This window comes from Seriola aureovittata, chromosome 13 (assembly GCF_021018895.1).
Source record: "Seriola aureovittata isolate HTS-2021-v1 ecotype China chromosome 13, ASM2101889v1, whole genome shotgun sequence".
Classification (NCBI taxonomy): domain Eukaryota; kingdom Metazoa; phylum Chordata; class Actinopteri; order Carangiformes; family Carangidae; genus Seriola; species Seriola aureovittata.
This window is the reverse complement of record NC_079376.1, coordinates 21,550,370-21,571,633: the sequence shown is the minus strand read 5'-3', so window position 1 is coordinate 21,571,633 and position 21,264 is coordinate 21,550,370. Positions and strand designations below refer to the sequence as shown.

Sequence of the window (21,264 nt, the reverse complement as noted above, 5' to 3'; positions counted from 1 at the left end):
AGCAACAGTGTTGAGAGATGAAAGAGTGTCAGGGCCTGAGGGCACGTAGATAACAAAACAAGAAGCAGCTGATCTACAGTAGATGAAAGACAGTGGTATATGCAAGTGGTATGAAGATGCCTCTTGTGAATACATTAGCATATGGCATATTAATATCAAAGCTGAGGACTGACATACTTTGAAAAACACAGATATGTGTTGTGATTTTTATAACTTCTCTTATTGTTCTCTTTTTATAATAGAAGCAATATTCCAAAGGTGTTTCAGTATCTCAATTCCACCCCATTCACTCATAGTTGTGAATGAAAAAAGCTCCGTTGATCCCTGTTACATTCACCAAATATACACTTTAGCTTTTACTGCTGTACTGATTATTATTTATTTTGCCAGAATTAATATCAATCATTATATCACACTAGAATCATAACTGGTTGCTCTTATGAGGGTTGCTCTTCTCGTGTAAGAGGTGAGCACCATTTGCTCATGTTCATTTATGAGGGTCTTTGAACTACCCTCATTTCTCACCTTCAGAATCTGCAGACTGGCTCCAGGTGCATGTTTCAACAGTGAATTCAGTGGGCTTTCACTCACATTTTGCTACATCTTTATGGAATAATTTAAAGTAGAAACTCGATACTCTGGTGCCCCTGGTGAGTTTAACAGACCTCATTAAAGGCATGATAAAAATGTAGTTCTTACTTTAGTTTTATTGCCTCACATTTATGTTGTTAACGGAGCACACTTGTTCCCTCGATGTGTTCTTTCTGAAAAATCGTCATTTAAAAATTAATACTCCTAAATTGTGGGTCGGCTGTGGCCACTGATCAAAATGTTGGTGGTTCAGTCCCTCGCTCCTCCTCCTCCACATGTCCAACTGTCCTTGGGCAAGTTACTGAATCCCAAATTGCCCCTGATGGCTGTTCCATCAGTGTACAAGCGTGTGTAGAGGTGTGATGTGTGAATAGGTGAATGTGGCAAGTAGTCTAAAGCACTTTGAATGGGTGATAAGACTAGAAAGTGCAGTCCATTTACCATTAGTTATTGTGTCTTCTGTCCAAAGATTGAAAAATAAAGTCTGCTACGAAAAAGACTCCCTTCCTAAAACACAGCTCAAGCTTTATATATTAATATTGTAGCAAAAATAAATGAAGGACATTTTCAAGTATTTTCCCTTCATGCAAACCATCAAACCTGCCTGTTAATTTAGGGTGTTGTACCTTAGCATAACTGCTAAGACATGCCTGCTTTAGGCAATATGGTTGTAATTTAGACTTTGTTCATGAATGCATCATTAATAATTACACTGTAGCCTTTTTAGAAAAAAAGTAAAATAAAAAAACGGAATCATATATAATAAAGATTTCACCTCACTAATCCAGAGACGTCCTTGCAAAATGACCATAGTTAAAGGTCTTTCTGTAGGTAGTGGGTGTTCAGGTAAATTCAAGAGTTTGTTCTGAAGTTCAATTATTTTACATTCATGTGTGACATTGAACGGTTCTCACCTCATATCTTATAGTATTATGCCTTCATATGATTTGCAAAAGATGAACTACATTGAGACAGATTTAAAAAGCTGGACTGAAAACAAGAAGAATGGGTTGAAAGAGGTTAAAAGAAAGAATTCAATATGTGTGGGATACCAGCCTACAGCCATTAACATGGCTTATACAGCGAGGCACGAGGTCATGTTTGTTGTTTCAACTGAGTGTCGAACAAAGCAATAGCCAGTTTCTGTCCTCTTGGGAAATGTTAATATGTTGCATCTGCATCTATAAACTTAGATAAACTCTGTTGTTGATGCCATGACAGCTTGTGCAGACATACTGTACATCATGCGGTCTTTATTGAATCACTGCATCTCTAACACATATGACAAAAACGCTTTTATCTGAGGTTGATCAGTGATTCAGGCATGCGGATGAGATGTTTCAGTGAGCCCTCCTGCCAAAAAATGTCTGCATAATCATCACGCTCAACCTTCCAGACCATGTTTTCTGCATCTCTGCATCTGCATCAGGGTTCACCTTCAGGCTGGGGCCATTTGACACAAGCGGTTATCACATAGTATTATCTGGGAGCTGCCATGTCCGAACCAGCACTGAGCACACACAAGGCCTGATAAGAGGCATCCATGGCAGCTGGTGGGTCATGTTTTTTCTCAGCCTCACTGGACCACAGAGTTCAGCAGCTGCAAGCCAGCCAGAGGAGTGGGGCTGTGTAAATGGGATAATGGACTTATGTGTTTGCTGTGGTCTTGGATTTTGCGTAATGAATGGAATCTGAGCCAGATCAGCAAGATGAGAAGAGTTTTAGAAAATGATAGTTTGTTTACTCTTCTGTCACAGATCTCCTGCAGAGACAGGTGGCGCCATCTTGGAGGAGTCATTGGACCACTGGGTGCACATTTCCAATACTAAATTCTACATTAGAAAAATAAAGGCAAATCAGAAACACATTCAGTTGGAGAATATCCTGGTGAATGGTTTGAAAATATTAATTTGTCTCTCTGATGCAGCAAAGCACGCCACCTTCTAGCCAGATGATGGAGCTGCTAATATGGTCTGAACAAAAAGGAAGTAGGTGGAACCATGCTGTTACATCCTGTACCTTAAGCACGTATTTTTTAATGCCTCAGATGATTGATTTTGAAAATTGAAAGCTGCATATATTATTGATATATTTAGATTCATGTATCATCTTCCATTATGGTAGCTGCCTATTGTGCGTTACTTACAGCACTATGTGTTCACTTCAATGGTTATAATTAATATTCAGTTATAGGTCATTATTAATGTGTTTTTTCTCTGTGTCTGCAGGTCTGCAGGTATTTGTTTTGCCATCATGGGTGCAGTCCCATGTGAACTGGTGTGAACCCATCAGACCCAACAAATGCAATTGTTGGGACCATGACATCCATTGAAGAGCTGGAGAGCAAGGTAAATGTTGATTTCACCTCCTGACAGGCTGTGCAAACATACAATAACAATGTTGGACTAGGCAATTATGAGAGGAACTCATTCAGTAAATATCTCTTTAGCTCCATCTCATTAACAGAGAAATAAACCAAAAATAATGAACAGCATTAATACATCATTTAACTCATCATTTACCTCCAATTATTAACGGGGCACATTCCACATTGTCATTAAGGGGTGTGAATATGATGGTTACTGCGCTGCAAACTTTCTATATACCAGCCTCAGTGACAGAAAGTACAATTCTATACCTGGTTTTCTCAGCTGGGAGAAGATGCCCACGCATCTATAAAACACCAGGTGCATTGGCAGTCTGTGTTTAACGTCAACTCCCTGTCAACTCTCATGAAAAACTATAAATTTTAAACTTTTGGGTGATCATTTTAGCCTTTCAGTCTTGCTAGATAATCAGAGAATACTAAGTACATGTTCAATAAATATACCATTTTATCACTGTTTTCCTGTATTTTATATATATTCAAATTAACATGTAAATATGTGGAGAAATCAGACGAGTAGGCACACCTTGTTCTTCGAGTTTTACTATTTCAGTACTGTGCTTCCACACTCTCTGCTGATCTGTAAGTTCGCTCCTCTTCTTGTAAATTTCCTATTGTTATAATGCTCAAGCCAGGGCCCAGTGATGCCACGCTGAGGTAAAAAATGTCCAGTGATTGCTGTGTTTAGGATGAAAACTGTTTCTGTTTAGCTGAATGTGGAGGGCATGAACAGCATTAGATTTCCCAGGAGGTGACAAAAATTGTAGTTTCCAAACTGTATGGCTTTCACAGCAGGTTTTTCAAGGCTGTTGACAAGGTCGATACCCTTCAAAATAATAATTACCTCTTCTATTGATATGTAATAAAGAGTGGGTACTACAGTGTATGCACTTTAGATGATTGGTTTCCTTTGACTTTGTACAACTGTATTTTTACTTTGATCTTTAATTTCAGGATCCGTCTTGTAGTACTAACTGAATCAGCCTCATGGTATTATTATTTTGTATGTCCTTAAAGTGAGAATATGTAACGTCAGAAAAAAAATAACAATATTCTTTTTCAGATAAAACCTTTAAAACTAAACTAAACTAAAACTTGCTGTAACATCAGTACACTGATGGGTTTACTTAGGACCTGGTATGGTCAGTAGCTTAGCTTAGCTGTATGGTTGCCGACATTAGCTAAAAATATGAAAGGAATTTATGTGGAAATTATTGCATTTTAATAGCTAGCCAGTTAGCATAAAATTAGAGATTTTTGCTAACCTTTAATAGTTATTGTTGTACCTTACATTAAGGAGTCAGTTGACTGACCTCACAGCTTTTCTTTACTGTGGTGTACTTTGTTTTTGAGCAGCACGAATTCTTCAGGACAAACTGGATGCTACAGTGATGCGGTATCGGACAGTGACAAGACAGTATGGCTGGACTGGGGCTAGTTGGTTAGCATGATAACTTCAGTGGAAGAAAAGCAGTGATCAAAACAGAACCAAATCAAGAGGGTTGCTTTCCTACATAGGAGACAGCTGATGCTGAACTCACAACGTTGCTTCTAGACTGGTAAATGAACCGCTGTTAATGCTAATATTATGTTTCAATATCAAAACTCGCATATAGCTCCTTTAATCAAGGTACTTCTGGGGCCTATAGGCCTAGCCTTGTCTGCCATCAACCCCAAGCGTGTTGTGTGACTTTGCTACTTTAATAAATGTATCACTTAATTTGTTCAAAAAGTACATTGCCTCTTAACATAATCCAGCCAGATATTATATTTCCAACAGAACATATTTGCTGTTGCAGTTTATTAGTAGAAAGGTCATTTTTATAGATGTTTATACAGTAGATTGTAAAGTGGGACCCTCTTAACTACCTCATTTTAATGCCCCAGTTCATGTGTCTTTCATCAAATAACACAATACACCAAATCTGGGGCCAGTGGAAATCCAGCATGGATGAGATGCATTTCAGTGCACATAGAAAGCATGGCACTGTGTCTGTGGTTGGTCGGTCAGTCCTGAACTCTATTTCAGGACATTTTATTTCAGCAACTAATCCCAGCAGCAGTCTATGTGTAATAAAAACAACTGCAAATCCAGAAAGGGTGAAATTATACACACAGGCAGTAGAGCAGTTGTTAGTCTCCCAGCACTTGTTAAATCCTCTAACTTGAGCATTATTATGTATGTATTTATGTATTTGTAGGCTACTGGTAATACATGGAGGTCAGTGAGATAGTTCAGAAAATCAGAATACTGTACTCTGACTTACAAGCCAAGTAGCTATATGTAAGCTGGACCAGAGAGCAGTGGCAGACCATACTCACACAAAATCAAAAGTAAATGATATTAAGCATGGTTTTAATGAATCTCTAGTGTTTTTTGGGAAATTAATATTGTATACACAAGGCTTGTGGATTGTTTTATTTCTAAAAAATAATGTTACAATGAACAAAATTAATTATTTTTTATAAATGTAAATGTAAACTTAATGTCACATTAGTCTTCAAGAGTAATGAGGGTTGTGGTGGCATTTGAAAACTAAGAATAATACCATAATTGTCAATTTAAGTGTATTAACGCTAAAATACAGGACTACAATGGTTTCATTAACAATTATAATAACTAAAGTATTGCTTTAGTGTTGTTTGCTTTTCTCTCTTTGCTTGGGTTAGATATTTCAGCTCTTTTAAAATTAAAGCATAATCCTGCATAAAGGTGGAACCCAATGGGAATTTAAAAGCTGTATCTTTCACTTTCTGAGGGAATATTGAAAGCTATAGAGTATAAAAACGAAGACAAAGAGTATATAACCAATGCCATTATGAATAAATTGAATACTCTAGTGGCAACATTCCCTCATAAACGTAAGGATAATTTTATTCAGTGTGATTTTTTTTATAATCCACAAATGTTCCTGTTGTCCCTCAGGACAGCATTCAGATTTGGTGGATTCATCATATTCCACCATGTCATCATTACATTTTCTACAATGCATTTTTTTTTTAAATCCGTTTATCTCATTCAGTGTATTGTCTGACACATTAGAGAATTCACTGATGGTGGAATATGTTGGTCTCATAATCTAGAGATAACAAAGTGAAAATATTAATGTGATGCATTACATTTGCATTCCACCTGAGTCTCTGTATCCTCACCAAGTTTCATTTGACTGCAGAGGCATGATGGGAGATGGATTGTATGGTGAGGTCCTCCTCTAGTGGAGAACAGGTTTCACTGCAGGCATGACTTAACACAGCCTGTCCTTGTACTAAATGAGTTACCCTGAGGGCAGATAATCCACCGAGCTCATTTACTGTAATGCATTGCTTTAGTTAAGAGAAAGAGGCCATTTAATTCACTTTTGTTCAAAGGTTCATTTCTTGAGTGGAAAGTATGTATAGAAAGAAAAAAAAGAGAATATATTTTATTTTAGAATTTTATTGTTGTGTTCTTCCTACTTCAGTGACCAGTCTTTTCTTCTGTGTATTTTTAAATAATTTTAATGTGGACTAATGATGTTTTTTTGTAAATTTTGCTATTGCTACATAGCTAAAGCATTAGAGGAAGTCTAGAGGAAACATTATGAGTTTGGCATTAAACTTAATTCCTTTACTCAACAAGAGCTGTTTCCAGAGGTGGAAAGCAACACCAGTGTTAACTCTTGTCTCTATCACTTCTTTTCTTCTGCTGAAGTTAGCTAACCAGCTAACCAGCTAGCCCCAGCCCATCTGACCCATCTCTTTCACTTTCCAATACAGAGTCACTGTTGAGTCCAGGCTGCTCTGAAGCTCTCAGCAAGATTAGTAAGTAAACAACTGTTAATGCTAACGTTACAAATAGCTCCTTTAAATGTTCTTGTCATTTGTATAGATAACATATCTACTCTGATAATATATTGAGAGGGTTTTTAAAGCTTAGGTGAATAGGTGGGTTAAAAATGGCTGCCATGTTGTCAGTGTTCTGGTGTAAGAATTGACCCTGAGATGTGCATTAAGGTTGCATTAGTGCATTTTGATGATTTGGATTAAAGTAACTGCTCTACTGAATTTACCAGTTATTCTAATTTAAGTCACATATGGGAGAATGTACAGTATGTTACAGTGACCAAGGTGAATGATTGTTATAATAATAAATGTTTACGTTTTACATGAATCACACTGCATTGGACTATCAATGCATAAACACAAAAACACAGATGATGTCAGTGGATTAAAACATGCAGGGACCTGATAGGCTTAGTATAAGAACATTCATTGTTAGTTCCAGAGAGAGGAGTGCAGGTAAGGAGAAGAGCAGACCTCCACCACCTTGGAACAGTTCTAGTGACTGATGTGTCAAGTGAGTTCAGAGTGTGAGTTTGTATGTCATGTCAGTTTTCACCATCTGAGAGTTTTAGTTCCCATGATGGGAACTTCAAAACAGGATTGTTTTCAGTAGATTATCTTTGACACTTTCTTCAAAATTGTCAGAACTCAGTTGTACCCAGCACTGCTTCCAAAGTTCTTTACAGTCTTGATGTCTAACAAGCTTTCAGAGGCAATAGCCTGCTGCCGCCACAGGTGGGCAGTAAAAGATGACTACAAACGGCCATCAGAGCCTTTATAGGACAGAACCAACGCTGTTCTGAGATCAGATGTGAGGAGAGATATCGCTTCTACTTCAGCATCGTTCTATTTGATGTCTATTTTTAGCTTTAACTGGACAAGCACTCGCCTTGCTTGCCATGACGCTCACCACTGTATTAGTCTAAAAATAGTGTTTGTTGGCTCATTTGTCATTCAAATGTACACAGTACAGTAGGCCACACGTTTAAACATGCTATATAAATGCTATATGTTATATAAATATTCTAAAAGAAAAAGACTGACCCTCGTGATACACAAGTATAAGCTTATCATGTATTCTTTCCTCACATCAAAGTGTTAGCCAATAATGTTGAGTTTTTGTTTGCCAACATTATTCTACTGTTTTTTGTATTATTTCATTACTAATTTAAATAGTTTGAGGGAAGCAGATGTTTTATTCATTGAAGGAAAAACAATCTTGAGTGCCGCTTCATCTCAATGCATGACAAAAGGCAAAAACAGAATATATGCAGACACAGTCACAGGTGCTGGACGGGGAATAATTCAACTCTTCGGTTCTTCATTAGCACGAAACAATGTGCTGACATTATTCTAATCCACTTTCAATTATGTCATAAGAACCACTCTGCATTTGTAAAATGGTATAAAATAAATGTCAGTATTGGGACTTCTGGTTTAAAAGTGTTGCTGATAATGTTGACGTGGCAGGAGAAATAAACTTAAAAGTGTCTGAATAGACCTCAAACTCTGACCTCAGCTTCCCTAGACATTTTATAACAACTAATTTCCAGCTTTACAGAATCTTTCATGCCTCAACCACACACCTGATATTTGAGATGAGGATTTTACCGGTGTGCTAAAGGTCTGTACCACAATTATCACTGCCCACTGGACTTGTATATCACAATTATTGCTTTTCCCTGTGCTATTAGATGACCCACATACACACTTTATCCCTTTAAGTGGCAACAATTTAACTGGTTGCTGTTAATGTGCCCTGTGCTCTTTTTCTTCATGGATTTGTTCTGCTGTGACATAGCTGACCACAGTTGGTTATTTGATATGAGGAATAGAAGTAAAAGTGTTGCGATTTGACATGTTTGAACACAAAGCTGGCATTAACTGCATCTCCAAAGAATAAGAAAATGTCAAAAAAAAAAATCATGGCAGTACAGTATCTCTTTTCTTTCTGTTTCCTGACATGTCGGGTCTTAATGTGGATGTGGCTATGTATTTGCTTGTGTAAGTGTTCAACCTTGTGACCTCCAACATCTGCTTCTTTAGCAAAATAAATGTCAGTGGAAGTCAACAGAGACCTCAAAGCATATTTCCTGAACAAATCACTTGAGTGATTTGTTGACTACTCCTCAGTTGAGTAGCTGGTTCCATGAATTGCCTTGAATAAAAAAAATATTTAAATGATTGGATAGATGTTGAAGTAGTTTTAGTTTTCTCAAATTTGAACTTAAGTGAAGTTAGTTGCATTTATTCTCTGCATAAGACACTAGGCCAAAAATCAATAGTTAAGATTTTGTCCCAATAACTATATTACTTTTGATTAAACATACAAATTGGTAGGGTGAAATGATTGTTTGTGCCTTTTATTGACAAAAAAGAATAAAAAGGAAACATGAAACACAAAAATAACAATTAATTTTAAAAAAATGAATATAATGGCAGACAGGTGCATTTTAGCTTGCAGCAAAACACAACAGGGAGAACTGACATCTCACTGAAGTTATTAAAACCTACTTATTTACAATTGTATGATATTTTGTTGTTGATGATAACATTATTGCTTGAACCAATAATTTCCAAAAACCCTAAACACAAAATCCTGGATCGGTTCATGGAACTGGTGTATGATGTATGATGATTTATTTACTTTCAGGTAATTCATTGAGACAGTTTATTTATCAATAATGGAGGAATAAGATTTCATTTCATATTAATACATATCTGTGGGCTTTTTCTTCTTTTCTATAATAGTTAAAAGCTGGACATAGTAATTTCATTTTGATGATGTAAACAGTGATCTGAGTGGACTCAATGTAAACTTATGGAACTTTAAATAAAGCATCATTTGTAAAACACCTTGATACATTCACGATTTAGGTGGACATCCTGTGAAATCATTATGAGGCCAGATGATGATTAAATTGTAAACATGAAATTGTGTCATAAAATGTGTTCCCCTCTGAAATACATACAATGCAACAAATTCAAGAGCATGTTTATGCACAGACACAACACGTGTAGATGTATGCATTCAAAGTTGCACATACATAAGAAATTAACACTGAAACACATTTAATTAATAACATCGTGGAGGTGTGTGACCACGAGTGGATAGAAATAGCTCTTCCTCTCTTCTCAGTGCCGTAAACACCATCACCTGAAATCCTTGGTAAGGCCTGCTAATCCATAATCCCACAGGCCCCTTTAGTCCCTGTGCAAGGCCTGACCAACAACACACAGATCAGGGTGTGATGCAGAGCGTGGTGTAGCTCTGAGGTCTGATTGGCTTCCCCATAATTCATCACTCCTGGTTGGTTCATCGTCCAGCCTATAAGAATGAATGGAGAATGTCGTCATTAGCAATTAGGGAAGTGGGCCAGGTGGGTTTGTGTCAGTTATAAACCGTAATGGTGCATTACTGTGATTGACAACGGAAGTTCACACAGTTGCTTTGGAAGAAGACACGCAAGGCCATATAGGTGCAAAAACCCATAATGTTAGACATACCCTTTTAATATTTTGGAGTGTTATTGATGAATATCATGCTGACATTTAAAATGAATGTAGCATTCAATACAGCAATGACAAGTAAAGCAGTGGCGTAGAGACAATTCAATCCAGAGAGATTCATATAATTGGCTTTATACCTTGTATATTGTATGTGATGTTCTCTAGCTGATGTCTCTATAATGCAAATGTTCTCTCTTGTCTATCATGGACCTTTTTCAATATGTTATATTGAAGTCCAATTTTGACTATAGCATAGGAAAAAAAATCATTGAATGATGTTCTAATGATGTGGTGTAACAGCACTGTCAAATCAGTTAAACTTTAAATAGGATACTGTTTTGTGGCTGCTACATTTATTTATCTCACACAGTCATGTCACGGTCGACAGGACAGGACAGTCCACAGTCATCAATTTGTTATATACTGTATGTACAGTATAGGTAATCTTGTTTGTGGTATGATATTGTGGCTTTGCTGCATTTTCTTATTGCAGTAGAGTTTGAAACTGATGTTTAATAAATTTCTTGGAAATTCCCCATATACTCTAGTATATGGGAAATTTACTAAAGATTCCCCATTGTAGTAAATGAGAGTAAGGTACCTATACGATCAAAGACTAAGAAGGCAATATTGAAGGATTAACAATGTGTAACATGAAAACAATGTAAACACTCACCCCTGAGAACATATGGCTGGCTCACTCCCACAAGTCTCAGCCACTGAGATGCCTGGTGATCTTGGTGGTAGATTTAGACTTGGCCTTCGGTCTGAATGACTACGTCGGATGAAGGGTTGAGGTCCTTGAACAGACACAGGAAACTTTACACGACTTCCCAAAGGACGTGAGAGAAAAGACACCCCGGTAGAGGTCCATGCTTCAGGGGGTCGGGGAACGGAAAAAGGCTGGGCCTCAAACATAGATCGAGAAGCAGGGCAGAAGACCGAACGTGCATTATTGATCATCCGAGCACTAGATAAGTCTTCACTGCTATTCTCTCTTGACCATCTTTGTACTTTTGGTGAGGCCGGTGGAGATGGCGCTTTGAAGGGGTATGAGGGGGCTGAGTTTGAGTTCAAGATGTTCTGTTTTGCAACAGGTGGGCTGGGAAGCCTTCTCTGAACTGCTGGTGGTGTTGGGAGTTTCCTGTTAACAGGGGGGCTGGCTGAAGATGGTGGAGTAGGTTGCCTTTTGAAATTGTGGGGACTAGGAAGTCTTCGATGTAAGCTGTTTGGTGTAGAAGGTGTGGATGGTAACATTCGACCCCTAGACTTAGGTGGGGTGGCAGGTGGTTGGCTTGTGACTACTGAAGAAGGAGGCAATGTAGACACTGTAGTGTTAGATCCAGGCACTGAAATGTTGCCACCATCTTGAAAGTCTGTGGACTCTTCTTGACTGGCAGGCGGACTGGTTTCTACATAATTTGTTGACAATCTCTCTGTCTGAGAATCTGAAGAGAGTCTTAGGTGTATAATCTTTCTGGCTTGCTTGTTCAATGAATCCTTTTCCTTTCTTGGGTCTGCCTCCACTTGAGTATCTGGTTCGCTAACCTTTGACAGAGCAGATGTGTCTTGCTGATTTGCTCTAGTAAGAGAAATAACCTTTGAAGCTTGTCGCAAGCCTCCTTTGCTTGGCAGCACTGACTGAACTGAGGCCCTCAGTCGTTGTGATATTACAGTCCTTTTTAACACAGGTGATTTGCCAACTTTTGTAGCCCCATCATCTGCTGCACCATTTGAGAGACTCTGGGCACCTTCAAAAGAATTGTCCATTAATACTTCCAATGGAGGCGGAGGAAGACTATCCAGATCTAAATCATCAGTTTTCTCAGATGAGATGGATTCAGGCCTACAGCTGGTAATCCCAGCACTAAGCACAGCTTCCACATTTCCTAAACCTGGTAAAATAGGAACACCACACTTCCGTACTCCTTTAAGGGGCCCCAAAACCTTAGGACTGTCAAGTTCATCTATTCCTTGACTAAAGGTATCAATCAGTTTTTTGACCGAATTCCTTCCTCTGTGAAGGCCTGAAGATGGTCGTGGTGATGAAGGAGGGCTGGGGGGTGGGGTAGCTTTTAAAGGACCCTTAGATGTTTTCTTGTTCTTCTGTTTGTCATCTTCCACATCACTGAGTACCTCCTTTTCTGTATTGTTGCGCCTTGTTAAGTCTGCTTTGTCCTTAAGTGGTTGGGGATTGCTGGTCTTTTCTAGTGATGGGTGTTTGCGATTTATTGCCGGAGACTGTGCTGGTGAGCTTCCTTGATTTTGCTTAGACAGAGTAGTCCTAGTATTTACTCCTGTCTTGCTTTTACTCATCCTCTGCAACCTCTGGTTTAAATCTTTCTGAGTCCTTTCTAGTTCAAGCAGAGTAGGATCTTCACCTTTGCTCCGCAGGGATTCTGCTGACCGGGAACGTTGCTCTCTAGCCACTGGGGTCTTTTTTACCAATGCTTTCCGAACAGGTGCTGCTGTTTGAGGTCTCCTTGGAGATTGTTCCGCCTCATCTGTCCACTGGCGGCTTCTGTTTTTTGGGCTGCCTGCTACCTTTGTTTTGGCACTAGGGTTCTGTGATGGGACAAACTGTATCCTACCACTTATAGCATTTTTCATTTTGAGAGTCATTTCTACATTTTGAGGATTCTCTATGCGTTTTGAGGGTAGGCGACGTGGCTGCTGTTGGTCACGGTTTACCAGTGACAAATTTGAATGCTTTCTAAACCCTACTTGCACATCTCCCATGCATCTATCCATTTCCTCATTTTCATCGTCCTCCTCCTCCCCATCATCTAAAGATACTGATCCTAGCAATGAGTCTCTTTGGTCATTTGCCATTATGGTACATGTAGAACCTAGTGAGTTGAGTGAGGTGAGAGAAACACTTGGACTTATTTTACTTAGAAGCTTTTGCCTTGACACTCCTTGCCTCATGTTCATGGAGGTGTATCCCATTGGACTGACAGGAGTAGTTCTATTTGTTCCAGTTGACTCACAACTCTCTCGTCTATGGCGTCTTTCAGATCCAGCGAGTGATTCACTCTCAGCCCCAATACCACTGTCCTCACTAAACAGAGCAGAGTCCTCTGGCCCAGGCTTGCGCAGAGAAGCCATTTCAATACGAGTTAAGAGTTGTGTTAACCTAGTCTCTACTGCACGTTTGACTTTCAGTTTCTCCTCTAAAAGCTCTGAGACTGAGGCAAAGTACTCCACTGCCTCCTCCAAAGCAGAGTCCCCAATTCCACCAACAGTCTGGCTCACATTTCGCATTCTCTGTGTGGTGTACTGAAGCAGCTGCTGCAACAAATCCGGTGGGGGCTCAATATTAGTAGAGCCAGACTTCAGAGGTGGGGAAGATGAGAGGTTTTTCATTTGACTTGGCCAAGCAAGATGTTCTCCATTTTCTTTTAAGACTTTCTCTCCCTCGTCTGCCATCTCTTCCAGTCCCTGAATTATTTCCTGGTAGCGTAAAGCCATAAAAGCAACCATGGGCTGCACAGAAACCTGAGTTTGGGTTGCTTGTTCTAAAAGTCCAAGCAGAACGTCATATTTGTTTATGTTAGGATTCAAAAAGGCATAAGCAGCTTGGTGAGCTTTAACCAGAGGTTCTGGGAAGTCCACTTTGTGCTCTGCTGATAGTTTGTCTTTGTCTTTCTTTTTAGGAACTTTCACACCTCTGGTGTTTTTCTTTGGTTTTCGGCCCGACTTTTTCTCTGGTACATCCTGCTTGTCATAATTTTTTTCTTTTCTCTGGGACACAATGTTGTTGTCCATTCCTTGATTCCCCAATTTATCCATGTTTACTGCTTCTGGGGCAAGCTCAGTGACAGATCTTTCTTTTTGTGGTAACATATGTGCCTCTTTCTGAAATACCTGGGTTTGTCCAGATGTCCTCCTCTCCTTTGTATCCCCATCTGTAGATGCAGTTGAATTAGGATTCTCTTCCTCTTCCAACAGGGGCTGTCTGGTGCTTTCTTGAGGTGGAGGGGGCAGCATTCTGCTTTTCCTTATGGAACCCAGGGTCCCAAAATTGTTACCCTTGGATGGTGAGCAGCCCATTTTAGATGTTTTCAAATACAATCTGATTTTTATGTCTTCTTAGAGACACCAACACAGCAGAGCAGACAGTGCAGTGAATGATGCAAAGAATAGCCAAGGTCTTTAGCCACCTGCTGTATCCGTCATTGCCAGATGACTGAGGTTGTTGAGGTTGTCGAGTCTGGTAATATCCTTTTCCAGGAGGAAGCTACCAAAACAAAATATTGATAAATCCATTTTACAAGTCTCTTCCACATGTCATAGATAGGCAAAATAAATCCACAGATTGGTGGTCATGTTTACAAATATTTCCTTGTAGTGTCCTCTGAAACACATCCCTCTGTTCCTTACAAAGGACAAGCAGCTGATAGGATTAGTAAGGCTTTCAGTGAACTCCTCAGTGTGCACATATGTCACGTTAAAGCATATAAAACTCACCTACTTGTAAGACCATAAGCTCATTTGGGTAATGAGGGCTGGCCTCAGGTGGCTTTTTATAGCCGAGAAAACAATATCTCCCTATTTAGCCCTTGAGCCATTTCCATAGCAAAAAGGGAAAAACAAAACAATAACAAAATAGAAGTGAAAGTGTTTCATTTCAATTGTATTAGAAAACATGCACTAATATTTATTTTTCTATTATCACTTTTATGATATATTGGCCATATTATCCAAAAGGCCTATATTGCTCTGTCAGTCAGTTATTCATGATGAGTGACTGATCTTCTTTTAACTTCTATATCCAGCATCAGTTCAATGGCACAGTGAGGCAAGCTTTAAAATAACATGAACTACTGCTGCCTCTCTATAGTGGACACCAACTTAATTAAAAAAAGAAAAGATTATTGTATTCATTCCTCATAGGCCTTTCTTTTTAACACAATGTGATGGAAACAAACGACCAGAAGAAATGAAATAAAATAAATCAGATAGTGTATTAAGAGCTATGGTTTACATTAAAGTGACAGTAGTGTAAACTGAACCATGATGTGACTCATACCTTTCAACAGGTGAATTTGGATGTTAATGTTCACTTTTTATGGGAATGTCTTACTTGAACTTATCACAACACTATGTTAACGAAATAAATGTTTTCATAAAAACATCTTAAATCATCTCATTAGGTAACTCTGTAAAGTTCTGTTTACATTTATGTGATAAGTGAATATCCCTTATAGCCTTTCATAAATATGATGTTTTAATAATTTTGTATAAATTAGTATTAACTGAATCTTTTTAGTATGGCTGAGGCTCAGCAGTCTAATCAATGTGCCTTTTACTTTGTGCCTCAAACAAGGACTCAGATCATAGCATGACCACAAATCCAAAAAGGAGAATTACAATTAATACCCTATCCATGTACTATGTAACCCATTTGCCACAAGTTCTTCTTCCTATACACATTTAAACTGGTGTAATTGTTTTGCATTTGTATTTTCCCTTTTTAGTTATTTTCAGCTGTCTCTGTAATATCTGTGAAGTCGTCATTTAATGCATTGTTGTTTTGCACTAACAATAAAAACAACCAGTTAGCTAGCCCCCATTTTCATACATTATATCTGCTCTCTGTTGGCTGTTCGCCATTACTTGAAGAAGAAGAAGAAGAAGAAGAAGAAGAAGAAGAAGAAGAAGAAGAAGAAGAAGAAGAAGAAGAAGAACAAGAAGAAGAAGAACAAGAAGAACAAGAAGAACAAGAAGAACAAGAAGAACAAGAAGAAAAAGAACAAGAACAAGAAGAAGCGACGTGATTGGTCCGCTCGTCCCCGCGTGCGGTTATGCTGCTGGGTGATTGGCAGGGAGCCAGACGCGCGTTACCAAACTACCATCTCCTCCAGTCCGGCTGTAACGACTTGTGTCAGTTTTAGCTTTTTAAAACTGTCAGAACTGGAAGATATTATTCACCTCTTTTTTTTTTTTTTTTTACAGCCACCAGGTTCTGTCCCGTTGTGTTAATTACACTGAAATCAGACTTTTTTTTTTCGGTTTTCTAGCTTGTTATTCATCTTTGTTTCACTCACTGAAGTGAACTGGAAGATCCGTGGAGGTGAGGACTTGGTTGAGGAGATTTAAACTTTCACTTTAACCGCAGCAGCTGTCATTTATATTACAGCTAACCTGTCTAATTTTAACACCTGTTTGCTGTGTTTATTGTCAGAGCATACAATGTACACGGTATACACAAAATGAAATAACGTTAAAGTTAGCTTCTGGGAGCTGTCGGCAGCTTTGCTAGCTAATTTAATGTCTGATTGCCATGATGAATTAAGGCTAAACCTATATTTTATGTATATTCACCAAGGAATATGAGGGAATTTTGCTTTGGATTTTCACTTAATGTTATTTGTTAATTTTTTACACTGATACATCTTCTCCATTACCTCTCAGAACACACCAAAACGCTCTTCACCTCAGATGATGAAGCACACACACAGGTGGTGCCAGACTCCCCCCTCAGTGACTGTCCGGGTCAAACCCAACAGTGCCCACACTCTTCAAATCAGAAGAGGTCTCCGGCTTAAAAGAGCCAGCGGCCAAGACGCCCAGGGCCCACCAGGGAAGAGCCAGCTGAGCCAGCATCAGGATGAGGTGCATTATGCCAAAATGACCATGCCTCCAACTATTGTCATCCAGCAGCAGGAAATGGCATCATACTTCAGACTTTTTGGTGAATAATAATAAAATAAACTGCATGTTTTAAGTCAGTTGTATCCAAGTGATTAAAATAAGCTGCAAAGGCTTACAATACTTCTTTTACAGACAATGACCTTATTCAAGACTTCCTGTGGATGGACTGTTGCCGTAAAATGACAGACAAGGTAAAGCAGTTATTTTGGCTTCAGTTTGTTTCTGAAGCTTTATGATACTCACATTAACTGATCAAAGTTTTCTCCCTAATTCATCAGTACCTTCTTGCCATGACCTTTGTGTACTTCAAAAGGGCCCACTTCACCATTGCTGAATACACCAGAAAGAATTTTTTCGTTGCATTGTAAGTTTTAGAGAAAAGATCTTGATATTATAATAAAGAGCAAACATTTTGTGCCACTGATTATATCCCCCCGATGTTGATTTGCTGACATAAATCTGCTGCTGTGCTCCACCGCCAGGTATCTTGCTAACACCATGGAGGAGGATGAGGAGGAGAGTAAGTATGAGATTTTTCCATGGGCGCTGGGCAAGAACTGGAGGAAGCAGTTTCCCCGCTTCCTCAAACAGCGAGACAAGCTGTGGGGTCGTATCCAGTACAGAGCTGCTGTCAGCAGGCGCTGCTGTGAAGAGGTACACACAAGTGAAATTGCCTGAAGAGACTGATAAATGATGTTTCTCTGGGGGTTTTTTAAGAGGCTTGTTTCTGCTGCCCAGTGCAATTTTTATAACTTTGGTTTAATGCCAGAAGTTCCAAATGTGTTGTATTTTTATGCCTCTTTGCCAGGAATCTCAGGAACACCTCAAGAGAATTTATTCAGATTTGGCACAAACATTCATTTGGACTCAAGGATGCACTGATTAAAATTGAATGGTCAAATATTGCTGTTTGTGGCCATAACTCAAGAATTCATATGCTAATTATGATAAAATACATGTAATACCTTTTATTAAATTCCTTCAAATTCTTAACTACATATATTATGAGTCTATATTACTAGTCTGGAGACATGGCTGTATACAACTGCGATATTTTTTTCTTTAGGATGTATTACTATTAGAGCTGTATTTATTTATTTATTGGTCTGTGTCTCCTCTACCTCTTTCCTTGTAGGTGATGGCCATTGTTCCCTCTCACTTTGCGTGGCAGCGAGAGAGATCAGAGCACCATAGCGGTGCCCAGCGGCACTACGGTGACCAAGATCACTCCCGTATTCCTCGTGGGCCTTCTGCCTCCCCAGTCTCCTGTGCCCTCTGTAACCGCAGCACCAGGTTAGATCAGGGCCTTGGCTCCTCACAGACCCCAAACACCACCTATCCACACCCATTCACCTCCTTGCTGGCTTTGGAGATCAGCCCACCCAACGCTGCAGCCTCTTGCAGGAAGGCGGAGACTAAAAGCCGCATGCAGCACTCCTCCTGCTGCTGTGCTGAGGAGGTTCCTAGTAGGTATCTCAAATACAGATGTGCTTCTCCTCCAACCATAGCTAGGGAAAAGTGGACATAGTCGCACACTGATCTAGACCTAATTGTGATCTCATAATTATGTCTGTTACTCCATTATTCAGTTACATAGCATCACACAAACCTCAGGGGAAAAAGCCAAACAATATTTTTTTTACCCGTTACCTGGCAGAGGCCAAGGCAGTCTGATGAAATAAAATAAAATGTTAGTTTCTCACCAGATAGAAGACATCTGTGGGATTACAAAATACCTTTGATGGTACAACCAACTGCTAGAAAGAGGTTTGTGTAGAAATTCTGTGACAGAATAACATAGTACTGCACTGTGCGCAGTGCTGAAGTCACAAACGGGATTAACCCTGAGAAGAGCCCCATTTCCCATAAGCATTTTAAGACAAAAGTTTTTGAACTTAACATGGAAGCATTGTCGATTAAGAAATTCCTGCACCCAGCACATACTGTAGAGGGTTAAAAATTAAGAGGCTTGAGAACCTGCAAGAGCCATAAACTAGACATTATTCTGATGTTTTAATGGTGCATATGTTGTTTGCCAAGTGAAAAGACAACAGAATGACCTTCAGAGTTGATGACACACATCTTCATTAAATCATCACCACTTACTTTGAGGTTCAATATGAGCTTAAGAGTAACATCTGTCTCGAACAGCAGCTATATTAATCAAAGTTTACTGTCATCAACTTACTTGCACAGAGTAACATGCCCAAAGCTAAAAGCTGTAGACTGTTGACTGCACATTAAGATTTACGTTTATACCACAGAGTCCCAGGCGTACAACATTTCTTTGTGCAAAAAGTGCTGCTTTGAGAAGAGTCTGTTTTATAAAAAAAAAAAAAAAATTTAAAGCCATTGAAAATAAAGCATGGAAACTTGACTCTCATTTCCATCTCATATTTCAGGGTGTCTGTATCAGGATTGTGTGTAGATGTGATTTAGCTGGATTACACCTGGGAGGAATTTCACAAAGCTGGATTACAAAGTTAAATTGGAAAAGATTGTGTTATATCCCAGTGATACCGACTTAAATTTGAAAAAGAGCCTGAATGTTAAGTTTAAGAATAGGATAGGATTTATTCTAGCAAGTGGATGACTCCTTATAATACCGTTTTAGAGTATTTTTCATGTTTCTTTTCAAATTCATTTTGCTCATGTCTGCTTAGGGAGACACCCCACTGGAACACATTTGTGTACCCAGTGTAAACTTTGAATTGGAGTCAGTTTGACAGGCTGCAGCACCTCTCTTCCTCTGGTAATATTTGGGTAAAGTTTCCTTTTAGTGTTTTATAGACTAGCACACTATATATTCACTGAGCTGAGAATGACCAGACTGATTGGAGCTGACAGTAAGGCTACAGTAACTCAGATAACCGCTCTATAGAGGTGAGCAGAAAGCTCAACGGGTCAACCTTGAGGTGAATTGGCTACAACAGCAGAAATCTGAGGCTGCAGTGGACACAGGCTCATTAAAACTGGACAGGCCGGAAAAACGTAGCCTAGTCTGATGGATCTGGATTTCTGCTGAGACAGCAGATGGTAGGGTGAGAGTTTGACATCAACAGCATGAATCCATGAAGCCAACCTGTCCTCTGTCAACAGTCCAGGCTGCTGGTGGTGGTGTAATGGCATGTGTTTTCTTGACACCATTCATACCAGTCAATCATGGTCTTAATATCACAGCCTGTCTGAGTTTTTCTGTTGACCATGTTCATCCCTTTATGGCCACAATTTACCATCTAATAGCAAAAGTCTCATGAACATGAGAAAGAGTTCAGTACTTCAATGGCTTCTGCAGTCACTAGATCTGAATCCAATAGAACACCTTTGGGATGTGGTAAAATGTGAGATTGGAAGCATGAATCACGTCCACCTTCACCACAATCTGAAAGAACTTATTTCCAACATGTGGAATCCACGCCATGAAGAACTGAGGCTGTTCTGAGCGCAAAGGGTGGCCTTTAGTATTAATATGATTTCCCTCATAAAGTGCTCAGTGAGTTTACATTTTTTATGCAATAAAATTACCTTCGAGGAAAAAGAGCAGATGTGCTATTTCACACAGCCAGTGCGTTATCGTTAATGAGTGTAAATGATTGGACATAAACAGGGAAGTTCCATTGAACTAAACAACATTTTTTTGTCTTCCCTCTTTGTTAGGGGATGAGTCTACTTGTGGATCTGCATATGACACCTCCATGGACTGGATTAGTGAGGAGTAGGGCGTCACCACCGCAGCAGTTATACTGCTTCCCTCTTCATAATGACAGAGCAGTTCTTTGTATTATCTTCTCTCCTCTTGAATAGCACTTTGACTCTGAAGTAAAGGTCTGAATCATAAGTGTAACTCATTAGTTTGTGTTGATCTCTGCAAACACGCTGATTTTTTTTCACAACTTGTCAGAACAAAGTTAAATGTTCAAGTGACTGAGAATGAGCTAATGATGTTCTATACATCATACTCTGATGGAAACATACATTAAGATTGTGACATGCCAAAGAGTATTATTGTAAAGTCTGTTTAACCTGCACTGAGTTCCTGCTAGCTATTTATTTATTTATTTATTTATTTATTTATGTATGTATTGGTTATTTATTTACTGAAGCACTTATTCACAGATGAAAAAAGAAATTGTCAGGTGAGTTTCTGAAATTTTGGCTAAGTTTAAGTTCACATGTCTTCACCATACTGGAATTCTTTTAGTTGTGTTTTCTAGTAATGTTGCCAGTGTGCCTGTTAAATGATCCAACACTGCCTCTTGAGTTTCCAATAAAGGGTTGAATTTAAATGAGTCATTCTG

At 39.0% G+C, this 21,264-nt stretch overlaps 2 protein-coding genes across 2 annotated transcripts; one reads left to right on the top strand and one right to left on the bottom strand.

Moving 5' to 3' along the window:
* Positions 1 to 10,003: 10,003 nt before the first annotated feature.
* Positions 10,004 to 14,367, bottom strand: pcare1 (photoreceptor cilium actin regulator 1). The gene is made up of 2 exons (XM_056394444.1): positions 10,986 to 14,367; positions 10,004 to 10,127 (listed from the first exon to the last, which is right to left on the bottom strand). The coding sequence occupies exons 1-2, from the start codon at positions 14,360 to 14,362 to the stop codon at positions 10,004 to 10,006; spliced, it is 3,501 nt and encodes a 1,166-aa protein (XP_056250419.1). The 5' UTR covers positions 14,363 to 14,367.
* Positions 14,368 to 16,032: 1,665 nt separating this feature from the next.
* Positions 16,033 to 21,254, top strand: spdya (speedy/RINGO cell cycle regulator family member A). Its single transcript, XM_056392686.1, has 7 exons — positions 16,033 to 16,385; positions 16,727 to 17,006; positions 17,099 to 17,157; positions 17,245 to 17,330; positions 17,449 to 17,620; positions 18,102 to 18,432; positions 20,624 to 21,254. The coding sequence occupies exons 2-7, from the start codon at positions 16,754 to 16,756 to the stop codon at positions 20,683 to 20,685; spliced, it is 963 nt and encodes a 320-aa protein (XP_056248661.1). The 5' UTR covers positions 16,033 to 16,385; positions 16,727 to 16,753; the 3' UTR covers positions 20,686 to 21,254.
* The last annotated feature ends 10 nt before the right edge of the window (positions 21,255 to 21,264 follow it).